This window comes from Parus major, chromosome 2 (genome assembly GCF_001522545.3).
Source record: "Parus major isolate Abel chromosome 2, Parus_major1.1, whole genome shotgun sequence".
In the NCBI taxonomy this organism is placed as follows: domain Eukaryota; kingdom Metazoa; phylum Chordata; class Aves; order Passeriformes; family Paridae; genus Parus; species Parus major.
The window spans coordinates 62443301-62463231 of record NC_031769.1 but is presented as its reverse complement, the minus strand read 5'-3'; the positions used below and the strand labels follow the sequence as shown (position 1 = coordinate 62463231).

The 19931-nt window shown below is 42.0% G+C and overlaps 2 protein-coding genes across 4 annotated transcripts in view; one reads left to right on the top strand and one right to left on the bottom strand.

Moving 5' to 3' along the window:
- Nucleotides 1-4378, top strand: part of NUP153 (nucleoporin 153) — a 44611-nt gene extending 40233 nt beyond the window's left edge. For all 3 annotated transcript variants that reach the window (XM_033512070.1, XM_033512069.1, XM_015617223.3), the window contains exons 20-22: nt 818-1090; nt 2367-2526; nt 2987-4378. In XM_033512070.1, coding sequence (XP_033367961.1) covers nt 818-1090; nt 2367-2526; nt 2987-3071 — 518 coding nt within the window. In that variant the 3' untranslated portion in view covers nt 3072-4378. The remainder of the gene's footprint in view (nt 1-817; nt 1091-2366; nt 2527-2986) is intronic.
- Nucleotides 4379-6164: 1786 nt separating this feature from the next.
- Nucleotides 6165-15516, bottom strand: FAM8A1 (family with sequence similarity 8 member A1). The gene is made up of 5 exons (XM_015617227.2): nt 14991-15516; nt 10356-10476; nt 7981-8104; nt 7616-7755; nt 6165-7303 (listed from the first exon to the last, which is right to left on the bottom strand). Exons 1-5 carry the CDS (start codon nt 15499-15501, stop codon nt 7159-7161), a joined length of 1041 nt encoding a protein of 346 aa, XP_015472713.1. The 5' UTR covers nt 15502-15516; the 3' UTR covers nt 6165-7158.
- Between the last annotated feature and the right edge of the window lie 4415 nt (nt 15517-19931).

Sequence of the window (19931 nt, the reverse complement as noted above, 5' to 3'; positions counted from 1 at the left end):
CAAATCAGTAACTGTTGGTGTAACTTTGTTAGTAGGTGATACCATATTTAAACATCTTCACAAATTCAGAAACTTAAGTTTTACCATGTAACTCATCTTGGAAAGAAAGTCAGCCATTCCAAGTTATGGTGCAATTAGAGGGTATTTCCTGTTGCATGAGCATTAGTAATGCTGTTTAAAATGTCCCTTCTGCATAGCAGATCTGCCACGTACATTCAGAGTCGCTGTTCAGTTGCATTTCATTATTTTTGCTGGCCATGCAGCTCAACAATTGGGCTGGTTGTCTGTTTTGATGGTAGATAGAGAATTACTGTGGTAAACCAAGTTTTTGAGATTATTGCAAGGTTGATTTGGCCTCCAGAAGCTGATAATGGTAAGCAATTGAACAGGGGAGGGGTGCAGTTGCTGAAAAGATACACGTTCTCCTGGTCCTAAGAAATCGGGAGCTGTATTTTGAATGTCTGAAAAATCCAGTTTGAATGAATATTCCATGTATGTGGTAGGAACAGCTTTTAGTAAATACAGATTAAAACATTCTGTTTGTAGGAATCTGTCTGTACAACATGAAGAAGCAACGAGTGCATTTGAGATTTAATGTTGCCTGACTCTTATAAACACAGTGTTTCTCATGTTGCTTAAAGAAAATTCCTGTAGAGGCTGAGGTGTAGTATCTGTTTTATATGCTCACACAAGTAGTTAGGAATTACGATGAGTATTCGGCTAGCAGACCTGAGGCTTGAGAACATTTTGTTTCTGGATTCATTCTTGAGGGCGGGAGGGAAGGGGCCCATGCTGACATCCCTCTCTGTCCCCTAAGGGTCATCGTCTTCGTTTCTGTTTGGCTCTGGGCCTCCAGCGCCTGCTGCTGGCCCAGCCTTTGGCGCCAGTCAGCCACCAGCATTTGGCCCAAGCCCAGGCTCCGGCCAGCAAAGCGCTCCAAGCTTTGGATCGCTGTCGACAACGTTGTTTTCTCCTGGCTCTCAACCTGCTCCTTCTGCCTTCGGCTCGGTGACAAGCAGCACTCAGCCCTCTGTGTTCGGACAACAGGCAGCCAATCAGCCAACTTTTGGCTCTGGTACCCCCAGTGCTGGTGAGTGCCGACCATCCTCTTCCCTTTTGCTCTCAAAGATTATATATTTTATTTTCTTTTTCATGAAGTGCACCCTAAATTATATGGAAAAAAATGACTTTGGCATTGCACATGTATTTAAATATAGGAATTGCCCTCCATAAAAATAATGGCTATAGGGTTGTCATTTATGTCCCTGTCCTGACTGTGGAGACACAATATGCCAGGGGTGTCTAGCTTCACAGTAAGCCTTCTCCACAGGAGACATAGCAGACATGGAAGTTGCAACTCTGCAACTAAATTTTGAGCTTTATTTTCTTTAGAAACCTAATGATTAAAAGGAACTATTGAAAACCAAGTAGTAATCACTGGTAAGATTGTGCACACACACTGCAAAATTGTTATTTTTTGATTTGAGAAATTCTTAGTTATCTGACTTGAACAGGCTTCATTGTATAAAATACAGTCAGAATTGTTTGGAAGGTTTTTAAACATTTATGGGTTAAGACTGTATTAAGATCTTTTAACTAATGAAATGCCATGGAAAAGGGGCACAGAATGAACCTTGTAACTTAAGAAAGACCTGTTCCATGCTAGTAATAATTAAAAAATAAAAGCAGTGCCAGAATGTCTGTTAGATATCACATCAAATACTGAAAGGAAAAAGCCTCCTTTTTTCTTCTCAGATGTTTTACAGAATAGCCTCCATTAAAAGTAACCAACATTTTTGTACTAATCAGTAGATTAGTACAAGCAGATTAGTGCACAGCACAGTACTCAATCGATCTTTCATTAATCAGGTAGCAGTTTAAAGGTGAAGTTCTCCCTGGATTTTCCATATTACTTACTAGTTTGTTCTGATGTTTGGAATGTTTGGGGTTTTTTCAGATGAGGTGCTGTTAGCACATTAAAGGAACGGAAGTCCCCAGATCCACTGCATGAACACAGAAAAGTTTACCTGAATATAAATTTACAATTTAAGACTCAATTAATAAACCTCAGTATGCACAGGTATAAATTTAATGGTGCACAGAAGTTAGCAAACAACTAATTATCAGTGTGCCAGCAGTATTACTTAAAAAATTCCCCAATCTGTGTGAATGGATTCATTCAATAAGCTGTTCCCGTAGTAATCTGACACTTCTGGTGCACCACCCCCCCAACTTTGTCATCTTGAGAAATGTGTAAAAAGAATAATCTTTAAAGATAATGGGGAAGAACATGAGGATTTTCCTGGAAAAGATGAACTCAGTTTTCAGCTTTCTTACTTCTTTCTGCTTCCACCCCATCTTCCCAGGTTCTGTATTCCGGTTTGGAAGTAGTACTACTAATTTCAGCTTTCCAAATAACCCAGGAGTATTCACTTTTGGTGCAAATCCTCCTGCACCAGCAGCTCCTGCACCGCCTTCTGGCACTTCAGGATTTTCGTTCAACCAGCCTCCAGCATTTACAGTGGGGTAAGAGACCGTATCAGAATTTCCCTTGAGCTTCGGGTAATATCAGTGGACAGTGTTCAGCCTCTACTGCTGTTAAATCATGAGGTGTTCAGATGAACCTTGGAGTTTGAAACTAAATTTGGCATCCTTCCTTGTATTAACCTGACTGGCTAACTAAGCACCGTTATCTGTGAAGGAGCCTAGCTGTCAGGAATGTCACACATCAACACATGTGAGAGTTGTCTTGTTCTTGAAAGGTAGAACCTGTATCCAGCCATTATGCTGCTGCTTACCTTCTGAATAAGAGAGATTTAATTGGTTTCTGGAACTCTCTTCCTCCTGTTCGTCACTTGCTGCTTGTTGCCAGCTGGTAACTAGTGAGACAAGACTATGAAAGTTATTCTGGAATATCTACTCAGTGCTGCTACTGAATTTTCAGCTACACTGTCCTAAACTCTGAACTACTAATTTCTTTTAATAGGACTAATGGGAAAAATGTTTTCTCTGCCTCTGGATCTTCAGTTGCTGGTCGGAAGATAAAGACTGCAGTTAGACGTAGAAAGTAAACGCCTGATTGGTAAAGCGTCAAAAACATTGGAAGCAGCTACTATCCTGAATTGTCCAGCTACTATCCTGAAAAATGTTCAGCTACTACCCTGAATTGTTCAGTTACTGGGATTGTACCTCATGCTGGCTTGTCAGAAGTCAGATCTGCCTAAAGGAATATAAAACTTAGCTTTCCTGTCCTTCCCTCCCCTCTCCCTGTTAACGTTTTTTTTGGTAGCAAGTAAAGTTGGCAACAAGGCTGTTCTCAAGCAAAAGTCTCAAGTTACTTCTTTCACTGACTCGGCATGGTCTGGCTGTAGCCCTGAGTAGAGCCTGCACAGTGAATGGCTTGTCGATACCTCTTCATCCGCACCACTACGTGCGCTCATCCGCGTTTACTGACGCCTCGAAATTGTAATTATATCAGCGAGGGATGCTGTATAGAGTAGAGAATGTTGATAATGAATGATTTCTATGCTGAGTTTGTGCTGGTGTATGTGTGAAGTGAGTGAGTTTGGGTGTATTGTGCACTAAAATTTTCTGATAGGGGAAGACTGATTAAAGGATGATCCATGCTAAGGACTTGTTAGATCTGTAGTTCTTCATTTAATAATTATATGCTATTTCTATATTTTCATTCTTACAGCCCTTTATCACCTGTCTCGCCTTGTTATTTTATTATGAAATGTGTAAATACAATTTTGTTTCTCTATGTACTTTTTTGGCATAACAAATCTGTGAAATTGAAATTTTAATTTTGTGTGTTACAGCCATTTTTGTTTAGTATCGTCTCAGATTTTATGTAAATCCCATTATTCAAAGTTGCCTAAATCCATTTAGAAAATCTTTAAAATTGGGAATTCTTAAAGTAAGTTTATTGGCTTTTCTGATCCATTTTTGTTTGGACCAAAAACCAGTATTGTACAAAGTATTAAGTATATATTTTTATATTTACTGAAATGGACTGTGGTGACTTTGGATAATAAGGAAAAGTTTAATATTAAAGCCATGTTTATTACAGTATAATTAACATGTTAAACCATGGGATAAATGCCATCAATAAAAACTGCGAAATATTACCTGGCAATTTTAACTCTCCATAAAGGCATCCCCAGCTGTAACTGTATGAGGTGGTTCCCTCAACCAGAGCAATGTCTTGTGCTTTCTTCAACCTCTGCTTTTTCACATTGATTTTAGAAGATCTTAAGTAAGTTAGAGCTCTCCTGTTAGGAAGAATTATATTGTAGGCTGAAGGTTTGAGCAGCTTATCAGTGTGTCAGGTGACTGCAGTTAATGTTTTGTAGTGCTATTAAAAAAACCAAACCTATTGTGGGTAAAGATTCACCACTGTTCTAACTGAAAAGATTGTAAATGTGTAATAGGGGGTGGGCACTTCTGTAGCAGTTACAGGAACTTCTTGGAGAACAGACATTATTCTACTAAAATGAGAGGAAATGCTTATTTAGGGGACCCACAGCTGAATTTGTACCAAGTCTATCAGACTCAGACATGAATTCTTCTCCCAGCTATAGAAGGGCAGAGACCTGCATCCCTCTCAGTGGTGTCTTCAGAGGCACTTCTGCCATGCATCCTGCTCTCTGCTCCTGCAGCTGCTGCTGGTACAAGGTGAGATGCCTTTCAGGCACAAGCTGGACATGACAGGAGGGCAAAGGCCAACTGCTCTTTTCAGGTGTAGGGCTCCAGTTGCTCTGGAAACAGAACATGTTCTAGAAACAGAAAATGCTCAGCAACTCGCCTTTCAAACCACACACACACTCACTGCTATTCGGGCAGTCAGATCATGCCACTGTAGCCATGAAAGGATTATATGCTATTAACTGTTTCCAGCTGTTGTCCAGAAGTGAAAAATGCCACAGATTTCTTCTTTCTCCCCCTTAGCACCTGATCACCTGCCATGGACTTGGCCATCAAGCAGAAACAAGCATGTATCTGGGATGCAGCTTGCATAAGAGACAAACTAAAAGCCAGCCAAACAGCACACCATATACACGTTTCTGTGGATAGGCTCTGTGTTCTGCATTGCAATTGTCTTTACCTCCTGTGGAAGGGGTGGTATTTTTTGCAGGGTAAGAGATACCTTTCCTTATACCTGAATTGGCAGTAATAAAGTTTTAGCTGACAGTGTTGTTTTCCCCTTCCCCCGTCTTTTGAATTCTAGATTATAGGTCACTGCTGCATTAAAGAGAATAAAAGTTCTTGTGAATAGGCAAAACTCACCCTAGAAAGGACTTTTAAGGTGGTTCTGATAGCTTTAGCTTTTGTCAGGCTGATTGCCACACCTGACTTCAGTGCTTAAGTCTTCAGAAGAATGGAGCACAAGTCCTGTGAGGAGCAGCTGAGGGAACTGGGGGTGTTTAGCCTGGAGAAAATGAGCCTCAGGGGCAGCCTTATTCTCTACAACTGCCTCTAAGGAGGGTATAGTTGGGGGTTAGGTGGTTAGTCTCATCCCAGGTAAGAAGTGGTAGGACAAGAAAATGGCCTCAAGTTGGTGTCAGGAGGTTGAGACTAGATGTTAGGAGAAAAAAAAAAATACTGGACATGGATGCTATCCATGTAAGTAGTAGGATCACCACTCCTGGCAGTATTCAAAAAATGTGATTGAACGAATACTCTAGAAAACGGTGTTCAAGCCAACACAACTTTTTTTCCTTAACTACTTTTAAATATTTATTTTTTAAGTAATCTAAAAAGTTAATGACCTCATTCTGGAGATGTAATGGATGGCAAAATATCATTCAGCAACTATTAAGCATGGGATCTAGTCCTAAATCACTCCAAATGAAAACTGAAATGCAGGCACAATACAGTCATACACAGCAGAACATGACTTGTCAAACAAAAACATTGCAGCATATGAACACATTCCTGATTTAAGTTACTAAGCCTGGAGACAAGAGTGGTAACCAAGCCACTGTTCAAAATTGAAGGCAGGGTGAGAACTTCAGCCACTGAGTGGCATGTTAGGGCTAAGAGGAACACACAAAAACTGACTGAAGAGTTCCAAACTTGGATTTCAGTTAAACATTAGTATTGCTTATATCCCTTTCCTGAGATACTAATAACATGAGAATAAATGAATCATCAAAGCAATGTAGTCATGCAAAATATTAGGTTTCTTTATTCAGTATTTAAATTATTCTGAATATACAAACAATTAGCCAGAATGATAAACTGAAAACCAGTATTTGTACTTCTGCAGATTTACATCCATAACACATTTCAGTTTAATGTTTTCTGCATGCTCCTGAAACATTCACTTCTCTGCATTATATGTAAGAAATAGACAAGTGCTTTCTCTCCAAACAGAAGCAGAAGTTACCTTTGATTAGCACAGTCTGTACTGTTGCTGGCTCCAGAATTATTTACACACACCAGATCACTAACACTGCAGTGTTAACATATCCTTCTCACAGGAAAAAGCAGCTATTGTTTCACTTCTTCATTAGCTTGGACAAGTGAAGTAAGTGACAGTGCTTGAGACAATCATGCAAGAAACTTTTCACATCAATGTTGTGAGAAAATACTTAAAAGGTGAGGGAATATGATCTGTGAAGCAATAATAAAAGACACTGATAACCACTCTCCTTCTGGATACATGGCAATTTAATTAACATCATTTGCATTGCTGTCTAATACTGCAGGTCTCTTCCCGTTTATCCTTTGACAGGCAACTGTCTGGAAAAGAACTTGATTTTCTAGTTACCTGCCAACATCCAAAACTGTAGAAGCAACATTTCTTGTAAGGTGGTGTATTCCTAGGCATCTGCTTGCCACAGACAAACAGAACAGCTCCTTTTTGCAGGTAAAGCAGACAGTTTTTGTCTCATAAGAGATTAATACTCCAGGATTTAATACATACTTTCTCTCCAAAACTTCTTTGGCATCTATGAAAACTCCAATACTTCAAAGGTAGTTGCTGGCATCATACAGGAACCATACATTTTCTTCAGCTTCTGAATCAGTTCCTATGTAATTAGGGCAAAAGATTCCAACAGACACTTCAAATTCAGTTCTGGGGTAGGTCTTTATTCACTGGGGTTTGGAGGCGATGTTCAGAACCAGTCCAGAAATCTCATTTTTTTGGTATCATCTAACTCCATTTCTTCTGACCACAATAGTTCCTGCTACAATATCATAAGCTGTTCTGTTATGCTGGAAAAACAGCAGTGTAATGAATGCAGGAAAAAATGATGCAATAGAAAAATTCTTGATCAAAGCTCGTACTGTGGACCTGAAATCAGAATAGAATGTTCAGTGCCCTACTTTCACTTTTCTGCTGACATTTAGTAGTTAACTTCCAAGTTTAGCCCCCAAATTTTGAACAGCACAAAAGTCGAGCTCCAGAGGAGATTTAACCCCCTACCCTGAAAAATACTCCCATGTGACTGAATAATTACCATTTTATTCTTAGATCACAGAATCTGACAGTAGCTGATGTAGTCTAATTATTGTAAAGGTCAACAACAAAGCAATGGTGAACTTCCAAGTCACATGCTTTTGACACTTAACCAGAATGCAATGAGACTGAGCCAGGAGCACTTACGTTGTCATACTGACATTAGAAGATGGAATGACTAACACACGGCTGGGTGCAATAAGTACAGATGTTTCACACGTCACAACTCGCAGTCCAAGCAAGAATTTCCCTGGGGTTGCTCCACCTGCTCCCCAAATACAGATTATCTGTAAGAGAAAGGTTATTTCAATTCCACACACCACCAGTGTTGTTGACAAGTCTCACAAACTTGGTTATCGTCAGAACTATGTGAATATCATAAGCTTCAACATAATCCAAAATACCGTAAAGAGGATTTACTTTATTGGCCAACGATAACATTATTTTTTAAAACCGTTTCTTCAACAACTCACAACTATTAATTACAGGAGTTAATGTTTATGAATAGTTACCTCATAAAAGCAGACTAATAACCTGTAGATGAGAGCTACTATCATCATTTTCTGTAAATCTTCCATGGACGTATCTTCATCTATTTCTTCTATGATGTAATGCATGGCAAATTTAGAGATGTCCCTGTACAAAATAAAACTGAACTTTAAAATCAACCTTCTCCCAATACCAGTGTTACCCCTTTAATACCAGAATTCACTCCCTCCATTCTGGTATTGTAAGAGAACAAAAGCTCCTTGCCCTTTCTGATACTAAACAAGCCATTAAAATTCAGAACACTCACTTTCATTCTGAATTGCTGCCTAGTTTTTTTTTGTCTTTTTCATTAAGAAAAGATCATTCTTTATTACCCCTTTTGTACAATGGGGTCCCTGGGTAGTGAGCTGCAGAATTGTTCTGAAAATTCTCACACTTCTTGGGAGGTAAACAGATTCTGCACATAATCATCTAACTTGATATAAATGGAAGGCATCCAAGTCTCCAAGTATATTCTTACACAAACACTCAAGGAAAAAGAAAAGGGCACCCTTTACGAATGCAAAGGAGAAGTTGGCAATCTCCCTAAGGAATCAGGGGAGCCCTAAATCCTCCACTGCATGATCATCAGGTTCTCATCAGGGTTCCTCATTCTTTACTGCTCACCATACTCATCTGGAGGCACCTTGGTATCCAATAGGAGGATTTAAACAAAGCAATTGAAACCTTATGGTATTTAGCCAAACAGTGCTATGTGAAGCATCTATTTGGAGTTAATGGCGTATTTTCATAAGATAAACTCCACAGATTTAACATTCTTATCTGATACCTGGAATGGGTACACTTGCAACACATTAAGGCAAGATTTTTTCACTCATGCATCTAATTAAGGTTCACATAGAACTGTGCAGTGCCACTTCAAAACAGTCCATCTAATATTTGTGCTACTTGCCCCACTCTTTATTCAGACTTAAGGACTGAAAACCCCAAAACAACACAGGAATTAAAAAAACAGTGTAGCACAACCTGCATTTCCCTTCAATGCAGCTTTGGCCTGAAGTGCCTTTTTTGAGCCTGTGAGGACCTATGTTTTTCGTGACAATTCAGCCTAACCCCAAGCACACCATGTCTCTCAAGCAAAACCCCCCCCAGAACATTTCTCTGAAGTTCCCTGTAAGCAACTGTCTCACAAAACTGTTAATATTGAAAATGCTGTAAATTACTTTCATCACTTTACAGCACCAATATACATATAGTTGTTCCCCATCTTTCCAGTACTTCACTTTGTATCGTTCTCCACCTACTAACAGCAAAAAGGAAACACAAGCTGTCAGGTTACAGGAGGTGGGATCTAGTCACTAAACAGAAATGAACGTTCAGCATTTTAATTGCTGCTTATTTGAACAAAACACAGCGATCGTTTACATCAACATATTTAGTGTTTTGGATCTAACCCTCTTCTACACCCCTTTCAAGCTGCAGGTGAACGTGTCTGGAAGATGTTATCTGTATAGCATCATTTTACAGTCAGGTAACATTTGGATGGTTCTTGAACAGAAAGCATGGGTTCTGAAATGTGTTTGTTCAGTAGTGGAATTTTCGATTACACCAAGATCTCATCTCTTAATCAGACTGAAATATTTGAACCCAAAGCAGAGTAACTGAGTTAAGGAATAAGATATATACAGTTAAAGAAGCAGTTAAAAAGGGAAGTGTTTGAGGTAACGACTACATCTGTGTACAAAAATGTGAAATGGGAAATCTTTCAGTCTAGTGTATGGTTGACACACACACACAAAGCTTACTTGCACTTTTTAAGAAACCAAATTTACATCCAGTGAAGCCTGCAGTGTGGCAGCATTCCTAGCAACCAGGCTGTATTTTCAAAGTACATATATATCTGATCTGCTTGATAAGATTTTTTTGGGGGGGCAGGGAGCGGGAGCAGCATTGTTTATGTCAGAAATCTAAACCACAACACCACAAAAGACACTATACAGAAAATTAACTTCTTCCCAGCCGGATCTACACTATCAGCACAGATCACTACATTTTCAAAGGCCATTAAAAAAGTTTGTCCATGTTTTTTCTTTGAAAATTATAAAGGACTTTTAAATAATATTGCTATTCCCCTACCCCCCATAAATGTGCAAGTCTAATCTTTCCTTAGTAGGGAGTTTGTGAGCCTACAGACCTGTACAAATTTTGTGTTTCCATCAGCTGATCCAAAATCAGGATGTATTTACAAGGAAGTTAGCCTAGTGGTGGTTCTCCTCAACTTCTGTCAGTTATTTAATCATATCATATGCATAAACATACCATAAATACAACCTGACACCTCAAAGAGCATGAAAAGCTTAAAGCTGTATGTAACAAAGCTTTAAATCGTTCAACTTACTTTATTCCACTGAGGTGCATAATACTTAAAATGATGGTTGCCTTTATAAAGAACAGAATAAAAAAATCCACCATCTCTGCTATGAACCTGTGTGCCAGTGAAGGGATAAGGAACTCCCGACCTGCAACAGAAATAGTTCACATTACCCAGATTTTATTGCACTAACACAAAGTTAACACTAACTAGTAAAGTACAACCACATTAACCTCTCTGCAAGAACATAATCAAGAGCTCTGCTCACATGTTCTTCAAGAAAACTTCTAAAAACTTATGCATAAAAAATAATCTGAATTGTTTAAGTTGAATTAGAAGCAGCTTCTTTAAGAACTTCTTTAACTTTCAGAACTGAGTTAGGATCACAGGCAAAATCATATCCTGCTAAAGAACTGAAGTACACTGAAGATGCATCAGTTTTTGTGTTCTTTTGTTTAGAATAACCTCATAGAGAACAAATTTATATAAGTCTGAGAGGTCAGATTAAAAAGAAAATTAGACCTACCATAACTTTTCTATCCCTGAGCACCAAAGCTTCCATGTATACCAATTATCAATTCGCAGAGTAAAACACAGCCTATTTTATCTCCATTCAAATACAAGCAAGAATGGACAAAAATATCAGTCATACTTGACATAAACATTTCTACAGACTACTTATAATAAAACACAGCATACTGCTCTACCCCCAGCCAGAAAACATAACACATTTCTCCTATTTAATTGGCCATGTGCAAATGGGCACAAAGTAAGGAATCACTTACAAGCTTCTGTTGTTCAGGTGGTTTAAACACAGAAAACATTAAAGAGTGTCTTAGAAAGTTTCCAAGAAATAGTGTTGCAAAATAATTTCATCTGGACCCAGCTACTCCTCTATTTGCCAAAGTATAAACATGACGCTCACATGAAACCTGCAATGACTCACATCAAAACTTCACTTAGAAATAACCTTCTACTACCGGATAGAACCTGTGTCAGTGACTGGTTTTGTTACTGTTTCTGAGAATACTTATCCCCACACAGAGAAAGGACGAAATAGGAAAGAAAATCACACCACTCTAGTCTCAAAAAACCATCATCAAATTTCATTTAGAATAAGCCTCCCCAGCTCAGCTGCTGAGACTGTTGCTGCCAGCCATGGCTCTGTGAGCTGTCAGAGCCAAGACAAAAGGCCACAGCACTTTCAAATGCAGTAAGGAGAATCAGGCAGGGATCAGTAAGAGTCAGCTCTTATTTAACATACCTGGGTTTATACAGCTTTGTTTCATGCCTGCTGCACTGATCACTCTGCATTGATAATATCAAGTAACCTGGTTTTAGGCAGCAGGAGGGCCACAGAGATGGCTCCTGTGTGAAGCTGCTGGGAGCTTCCCACCATGTCTGACAGAGCCAATGGCTGATGGCTCTGAAGACAGACATGCTGCTAGACAAAACTAGGCCACTGAGGGATGCTGGTAATGCCACCTGTGATGACATATTTAAGAAAATCAAAACAAAGTCATGAGTTTTGCTTCTAGTCAGAGAAGAGGAGGAGGTCAGAACATGTGAGACACCAAGATCATTGACTAAGGAGGGGCAGGAGGTGCTCCAGGTGATGAAACCAAGATTCCTCTGCAGGCCGCGGTGATGACCATGGTGCAGCAGCTGTGCCCCTGGAGCCCATGGGGATTCATGAGGGATGCAGAGATCCACCCACAGCCCATGGGGATCCATGGGGGATCCAGAGATCCACCCACAGCCCAAGGGGATCCATGAGGGATGCAGAGATCCACCCACAGCCCATGGGGATCCATGGGGGATCCAGAGATCCACCCACAGCCCATGGGGAGGTGCCCACGCTGGAGCAGGTGGATGCCTGGAGGAGGCTGTGATGCAGTGGAAAACCCAGTGGAGAGAGGAGGTCCCTGTTTCCAGGCTGGAGAAGTCTGTCCTTGGAGGACTGGACCCCGTGGGAAGAGAGACCCACATTGCTGCAGTTTTGGGAGGACTGTGTGCCCGTGGGAGGGACTCACATTTGCAGCAGATGCAGTTTGGCTGCTGCTTGTGAGAGTGGACCCAGGCTGGAGAAGTTCTCAGAGAACTGTCTCCTGTGGGAAGGACCCCATGGCCTCACAGGGGAAGGACTCCTCTCCTGGAGCAGCAGAAGAAAATCTCAGCGATGAACTGACCAAAATCCCCATGCCTTGTCTCCCTGCACTGTCAGTGGGAAGGAGGGAGGGGCTGAGGGGAAAATGGTGTTTTAAGGGCTTATTTTACTTCTCATTATCTTCTTCTGATTCTGTTAGCAATAAATTTCACTTCACAACTAAAGTTAAGCCTCTTTTGCCCTTCAAATATTCCTCTTGGTCCTTATCTCACTCATGAAGCCTTTGTTAACTTTTTTTTTTTCTTTTTCCCTCCTTTGCCCAGTGATCACTCATGGGTGCCTGGCATTGGGCCAGTATCAAACCACTACATGTATAATACTAAAATGGATTCCACTGGCATTATCAAAGCCTACCCAAGTTGTCTATTGCATTCTAGTAAGAGATTCTTCAACTATGGCAGGAGGGAACATAGGCAGTCTCCCAATCCTGGCTTGAGCACACAGCACCAGGCGAAAGCTTTCATTTGCTCTGTTAAAAGCAGAACATTTGTTGAAGTTGGTGGCAGAGACTGATTTATTCACCATTGAATAAATTAAATGACTGCACAGAAGCTACATGGGACTAGGAAAGTAAATATTCGAATTACATTTAACTCCATCACATTAAGAAACCCTGGCAACCCTTAGACTCTGACAGATTTACATTGCAGTGATTCAAGATGTTCCTCATATGAGAAATCCAGTCTTTTGCCAAGGGTTACTATTTATTCAGCAAGGACAGCCAAATACAACATCCATCCAGCTCAATGTCTAGGATCTTGCATCCACATAGTCCTTAACAGGGGTTTGCACCAGTCAGCCGCAGGGCAGCTGGGGCCTGAATGAACCTTTTGCCCTACTGTTCCCAGTGGATGAGCAGTCATCTCCTTCAGCAAGGCAGGCAGGGACCAGGAGAGGAAGTGTCTTAAGTCATGGTGACTGTCCATAAAGAACCTGCCATTGCCCAGGGTGCTGTTAAATAGTGCTGCTCTAGCACACACCTGCAGGCAGACTGAAGTGGCAGAGGCAGTTAACAATCCCACTTTTTGACATCCCAGTTTAAGATCTGCAAAATTAACAAAAGCTGTCACGTATTTCAGCTTACGTAAGCACACAGGCTGTAAACTGCATTGGCACAGGGACAGATACATGACCTGCCCTGCCTCGCCTGCTGTGTGGGCAATAATCTACAGCAAGGAAGAAGGAGACATAATCACTTTAGCTGTTCCAGATATACCCATCTGCAATCTGAAGCCAAAGCATCAGCACAACAGTCTTTGTTTGTAACTGTATTGTATCACTGCATCGCATACCTAGTCCCCTTAAGAAAGCAAACTGTGTTGCAGTAGTAGTATGCAATATTCAGAATAATCACACTCAGCAGCATGAAATGCTATTCATGCCTTAAATTACCTTTAACATAAGGAACTATCTCCTGAAAAAACAGGTGAAAATCCAAGAATCATTTCAGCCTAGCCTTTGCCCAACCCTCCCTTTAATAACTGGCAATATAAGTTCATAAGCAAACTATAACAGAATCAGATCATAATTACAGAAAATAATATTTTGTGTTCTAACCATGTTTAAGCAACGTTTGCTTAAAAAAATAAGAAAGAAACAAGCTCAGAAGCTAAGCTCCCTTCACTTGAAAATAAGGAAAAAGAACAAAAAAATCTTCTACACACATATGGCCACTAAGCTTATAAATAATGTCACAGATCAGCAATGTTGTACTTTGTCCTGGAGAGAGAAACGAACTCTGGCTTTCTTCCAAAGTGCATCAGCAGTGCTCTCCTCCACAATTTCCTACCATTGCTCACAGTGGTACAAACATTCACGGAATGTGACCTAGGTGCTCCTCGACTTGTGAGGAGCTGTTGCTGCTCCAGGTTTTACCTCTGATGTGATCAGAGTGAGTTTGCTTTACTCCTGCTGTGCACTGCCTTCAATGTTTACAGCTGCAACAGACGTTTGTTTATCTCCGGTCCCACCGCCTAAGCTTGTCCAATGTCAGCACATTTTCACTTCTCTGCTTGCATTTGACAGAATTATTTTATGTGAGCACCAACAGCCCACTAAAACAGGCAAAGCTAATTTAGATTTCATCATCCAAACGGGCTACTTCTAAAGCTAGAGGCATTACAAGCCTGTGATCACAAGAACACGTTCCACTGGAAAAAAAACCCCAAACAACTCCTTCCTATACATGGAAACATCTTTCTTTACAAGCGCTGAAGCTGTAAGCTGTATACGCAAGTCAATCCTCCCAAACCTGCTTATGCACCAGGTTCTGGATTTACAACCTCGGTATTAGGGCTGTCACCCTGTGTCACAAGGCACAGACACATGCCCGGGGCCGCAGCCAACGGAAGCGCAGCGACTCCCAACGTCGCACACCCCCGGCCTCCCTCTCCAGATCCGGCTTCCCTCTCCAGATCCCGCTTCCCGGAGCTGGGGCTCTCATAAGGCTCGTCTTCCTCCCCAGGCCGAGAGGCCCAGCCCCGGCCCCCACTCACCCGCCGGCCGTCCCGTGTCCCTGGAGGCGCCGCTGCCGCTGGTACCGGCGGCGCTGCCGGAGGCCGCCCTGGGCAGGGGGGACACTGCGCCCGCCGCTCCCGGCCAGGCTGGGGTGGCAGCGGCGGGGGCGCGGGGCCCCGTCCCGGCGGAGGCCGTGTGTGCCGGTGGCGGAGCGAAGAGGTAGAAGGGGCTGTAGTAGGCGGCGGCGGGTGGGGGCGGCTGCGCGGCAGCGGCGGCGGCAGCAGCGGCAGCGATGAAGGCGGGTGGGCAGCCTTGCCAGCCCAGGTACCCGCAGTACGAGTCCCACAGCCACTGATGTACGCGCCGCGCGTACTCCGCCGCGCTCAGTGGCTTCGTCCCGCCGCCCTCCGGAGGGGAGCTTGGCGGTGGTGAGGACGCGGCATTGCCGTTGGCATTGTCCGCCTCCTCTCCGCCGGCGCTGCCGCCCTCCGCCATCGCCGCCGCCCCAGCGCCAGCGCCCGCCCGGCCGCGCTCCGCCGCCTCCTCCATCGCGGCGGGCACTGAGCGTTCACCGCGCCTGCGCCGGGGACGCGCCTCGCCTCTCCCACTTATTGCGGAGGAGTGGGGGGGGAAGAGCCTTACCAGGAGAGCACAGCGCCAGGGGAGAAACAGCCTTCCCCCCGCCCCCGCCAGGAGATGGTATCGTCGAGCGCTGAGGCACAGGCGGCTGCCCGTGACGTGCGAACGAAGCGGCGTCCAGAGCTCTTCGCGGTGCACTAGTTCTGCGTTTTTGTTTTATTATTTATAAATGTTGTGGGGTTTTTTTTCTTCCTCTATCTCCCCCTTTTCATCTTTTTCCCCTATCCCCTATCATGTTCGTCCTCTGAAAAAAAACCCCACCAAACCCCCAAAAATAACACCAAAACAAACAAGCCCCCACAAGACCAAAACCAAGAAACAAACACACCCCCTCAAAAAAGAAAAATAATCTACAGAATCATTTAGGTTGGAGAAGACCTCTGTAGTCGAGTCCAACCTATGACATCACCTTGTCAACTGGACCGGGGCACTGAGAGCCACTTCCAGGCTTTCCTTAAACACCTCTAGGCACGGTGACTCCACCACCTCCCTGGGCGCACCATTCCAATGTCTAATCATCCTTTCGGTGAAGAAAATCTTCCTAATGTCCAACCTGAAACTCTCCGGAGAAGAGGCGGACCCCCGCCTGGCTACACCTTCCTTTCAGGTAATCACCGAGAGCGATCAGGTCACCCCTGAGCCTCCACGCTAAACACCCTCAGCCGCTCCTCACAGGACTTGCTCCCCTCAAATGCTGAACAGAGAACCCGCAGCAAACACAGTTCTTCAAACTGACTTTTAGTCTTTAAGATTTCTGTGTTCTCTTAAGCATGTCGACCAGACCGAGAATTCTGTCTGACAGAGAGCACAGCTCAAATACTGAATTAACAAGAAATGCATACTGTGAACCTGGAATGTTTTTCGTGTGGAAGACAGCAAATGTCACAGCTGAACCTGTTGAACTGTTTTCCCATTAAACCATAACTAATTTTAAAAAATGAAGTAATTTCATGAAATCATAGAATCATAGAATGGCCTGGTTTGGAATGGACCTTAAAGATCCCTGCCCCATGGGCAAGGTCAGCTTCCATTAGCCCAGGTGGCTCCAAACCCCATCCAACTTGGCCTTGAACACTTCCAGGGGCTGGGGCATCCACAGCTTCTCTGGGCAACCTGTGCCTCACCACCCTCACAGTAAAGAATTTTACCCCTGTATCTAACAGAAATTTCCACTCTTTCAGTCTCAGAAGTTTGTGTGGACTCAGTCTCTAATACAAGCAAGCTGAGGTGAATTGCCAAAGTGATTATCAAATAGTGACCCATACAACTATACTGGCATGTTTTGTAATATAGACCTTGGTGAAATCAATATGAGTAAATATTTAGGGAAACACAGCAAGTTTTAGCATGATTGGGAAGGAAGAAAGGAGGGAAGATAGACAAATGAAAAGAGGAAAACATGGTTTTAAACCATCTATTAATTCCTAATAGAAAAACTGTTTCGGAAAACTGACAATGAATGTAATGTAACAAGACTTCCTTCCTTATAATATTTCACTTCTTCATTCATGAGTTACAGGCTATTTAATTTATTTAATAAAATAAATAATTTAATAAAAACAGTCTATTTAATTTGATTTTTACCACAAACCCTTCAGGATCAAGGAGCATCTAGCCCTTATTATATTTTTTTTTGTCTCTGTGGCCACAGGTTTTGAAAGCCAGATCAGATCTTAAAGTACAATTACAAGATCTCAGAGACTTCATATAATGCTGCCAGTCACATGTAAATTGTAGGCTCACCACCAGCAGTATAACCATAGTTAGAATTCACTATGAGATTATTCTGGATAGTCAAGGTGAAACAGAATCACTGACAGTAGGAAGCAGGGGACTAACAGGTAATAATGTAATGTTTCCTCATGCCTAAATTTTTCAGCTACTAGTTTTTCAGTCTTCTGCTTTAAAAAACCCAAAATACAACCCACAATTGACCCACAAATTCTGCGAGCATTCAGATTTTTCTATTCTGGGACACATATGACAGATGCTGTGACAACAGGGCTTGCCAGTAGTGAGAAGCTCACAGCTCAGACTTTTGATGACAGAGGGTCTTGTTTCATTGCTGTGTCAGATTGCCACACAGGGCAGTATTTATAGTTTTCTGCAGCACCAATTTCTTGCTACTTTGCTTTCTTTCGTGGGTGGGCAACTCATTGTCCCAGCTGATGAAAGTAAGTAGTTGAATGACTTGGCAGTTCAATATCCTCTTCCCTAGAAATGAGATTTAGGCAAGAGGGAATGTTTTGAACTAGATCAAAGGAAGGTGGTAAGCACCTAAAAGCTGGTATCACAATAGTTAAGGTTTAAGGGGAATCTGGAATCCCACCTTAAGCTCTTTAAGTGTAGGTAATGCTGAAAAACCTGATCAGACACACTCTTGAGTGGGGAATACTTCAGGGTTAACAGGAGGTAATTGAACTCTGGTGTGCTGTAAATCTGGCTGTTGTACAGAGCTACAGACCTTTGTACTTCTGCTCATTTTTTATATGCCTCCCAGCATCTTGTTGTCAAGGGTTTTAAACCACTTTTAAAACAGGGGAATTGCTGAGGGGTTGAAGTTCAGTTCTTTTCTTTGCTCAGTGGATAGCAGATCACATCTCCTGCATCATGCTGAAATATTCTAATAATAGGAGCTCTTCTAAAGAGTCCTTGAATGAGAGTTGTTGGACATTAATCAACAACAAGCTCTTGTCATTGAAAAGTGGTTAATTATTGTTGGGTCCAGCAGCTACAATTCACGTTATTTAGACATTTGTATTGAGTATTTATGTTCATGTACAGAGTGAAATTAAATGCAATTGATAGTTAAAGAGATTATTCATCACTGAAACTATACAGAGTCACCAAAGAGTGAGAACCTTCCTCCTTGTTGGGGCAAGCAACAGATACAGAACATGAAATTTGAGCCAAAAACCATGTATGCATTTACATAAATATAATGTAAATATTGTACATTTAGTGTAGAAAATGGTACCAATTTAATTCTCCCAAATTAAATTAATTTAGCCTTTCACTCTGAAACTGATCTGTCTCATCCATCTATGGAACCTGAAGGAGGGATTGGCTCTAAAGCCTTACTCAGTTGACTGAGGCAATTTATTTCTAATAGAAGCAACTTCAAGTGGAATACAGAGAAAACAGAATACTGGTGGTCACAGTTGATAAAAAAGTCATAGCAAATCAGCCGGAGGAAAAAAACCCAAGAAGCTTTTCCACTTTTATCTTAGGGTACATACATTTTTTGTGTGGTTGCCAGTTTTATTAGTACTGTCTTGTTTAGAAGTTGTGCCTAAACACCTTTATTTGCCTTCTGCTTTTTGTCTTGGCCTTGTTTGAAGGAAGGGTAACAACAAAACAGCTTTACTCAGGAACGTGACACTGGGAAGCCTTAGCAGTTACCTAACTCCCTTCTCTGTTGCATTCCCTTCTCTTCCCAGGGAGGAAATATGGTGGTGCCTCTGTTGAAGCAGCAGTGGGACTGTGGCTTTGGAGAGTAAGAGTCTTTGGTGGTCAACAGGATCAGTGGATCAGGTAGGGTCCTCAGCATGCAGCACAACCTAGGGAAGAAAGGTTAAACCTAGGAAGTCACCACTGAGTTTTAAGTGTGGAGTAGGGAATATTCTCTGTTTTTCTACAAAACTTTTGGCACACAAAAATCTTTTTCAGGGTTATTTCAGCCATAAAGACTGAACCATAAAGGAGCAGGTTCTTGTCTTCTGGTAGTCAGAACATTCCTTGGGGAGCATTATTTATGATTTTTATCTAATAAGAGGGGGATCATAAGTCAGACACCTGTTTATAAGCATCTTCAGAGAGTAGTAGCTACTTCTGGGCAATATTTTCACAGAAGTTGGGCCCAGATCACCTTAGAAGGGAAATTGAATCTGCTTTGTACGTTCTTGATAACTGCTGTGCTTGCTAGCATATTGTGTGATTGACTCAACCTAACCTCCATTTGTCTGGAAGCTTCCAAATTTGAGAAGGAGCCCAGTTGAACAGCACATTAGGAGAGTGCAGTAAGGGTGCACACTGAATTGAGCCCCTGGAGCATTCCAAATGGACAAATGTTTGATCTCTAGGAAAGATATGTGAGGCACAGGGTGATGAATACACAGTGCAGGAACATCGAAGGAATTCATGCAGATCTAGATATGCTGAGGATTCAGGAAAGAGTAAGAACAAAAATGATTTGTCTGCAAAATAACTATGGCACAGGGAAGCCTTTACTTCCTTACTAATGCCTAGTTCTCTAGCACATGGAAAACATTTCTGGTTTTCAAACACAGATTTGAAATTACTTACTTCTTTATCTTCAATGGCTCTGTTAAATATTACTT

What these genes read in the sequence shown, in the direction of transcription:
- FAM8A1 (XM_015617227.2), bottom strand. Translation starts at nt 15,501, where the DNA reads ATGGAGGAGGCGGCGGAGCGCGGCCGGGCGGGCGCTGGCGCTGGGGCG. An exon ending in ATGCACCTCAGTGGAATAAA is followed by an intron (nt 8,105 to 10,355) that starts GTAAGTTGAACG and finishes TATTTTGTACAG; the next exon opens with GGACATCTCTAAATTTGCCA. An exon ending in TCTAATGTCAGTATGACAAC is followed by an intron (nt 7,304 to 7,615) that starts GTAAGTGCTCCT and finishes TTCTGATTTCAG; the next exon opens with GTCCACAGTACGAGCTTTGA.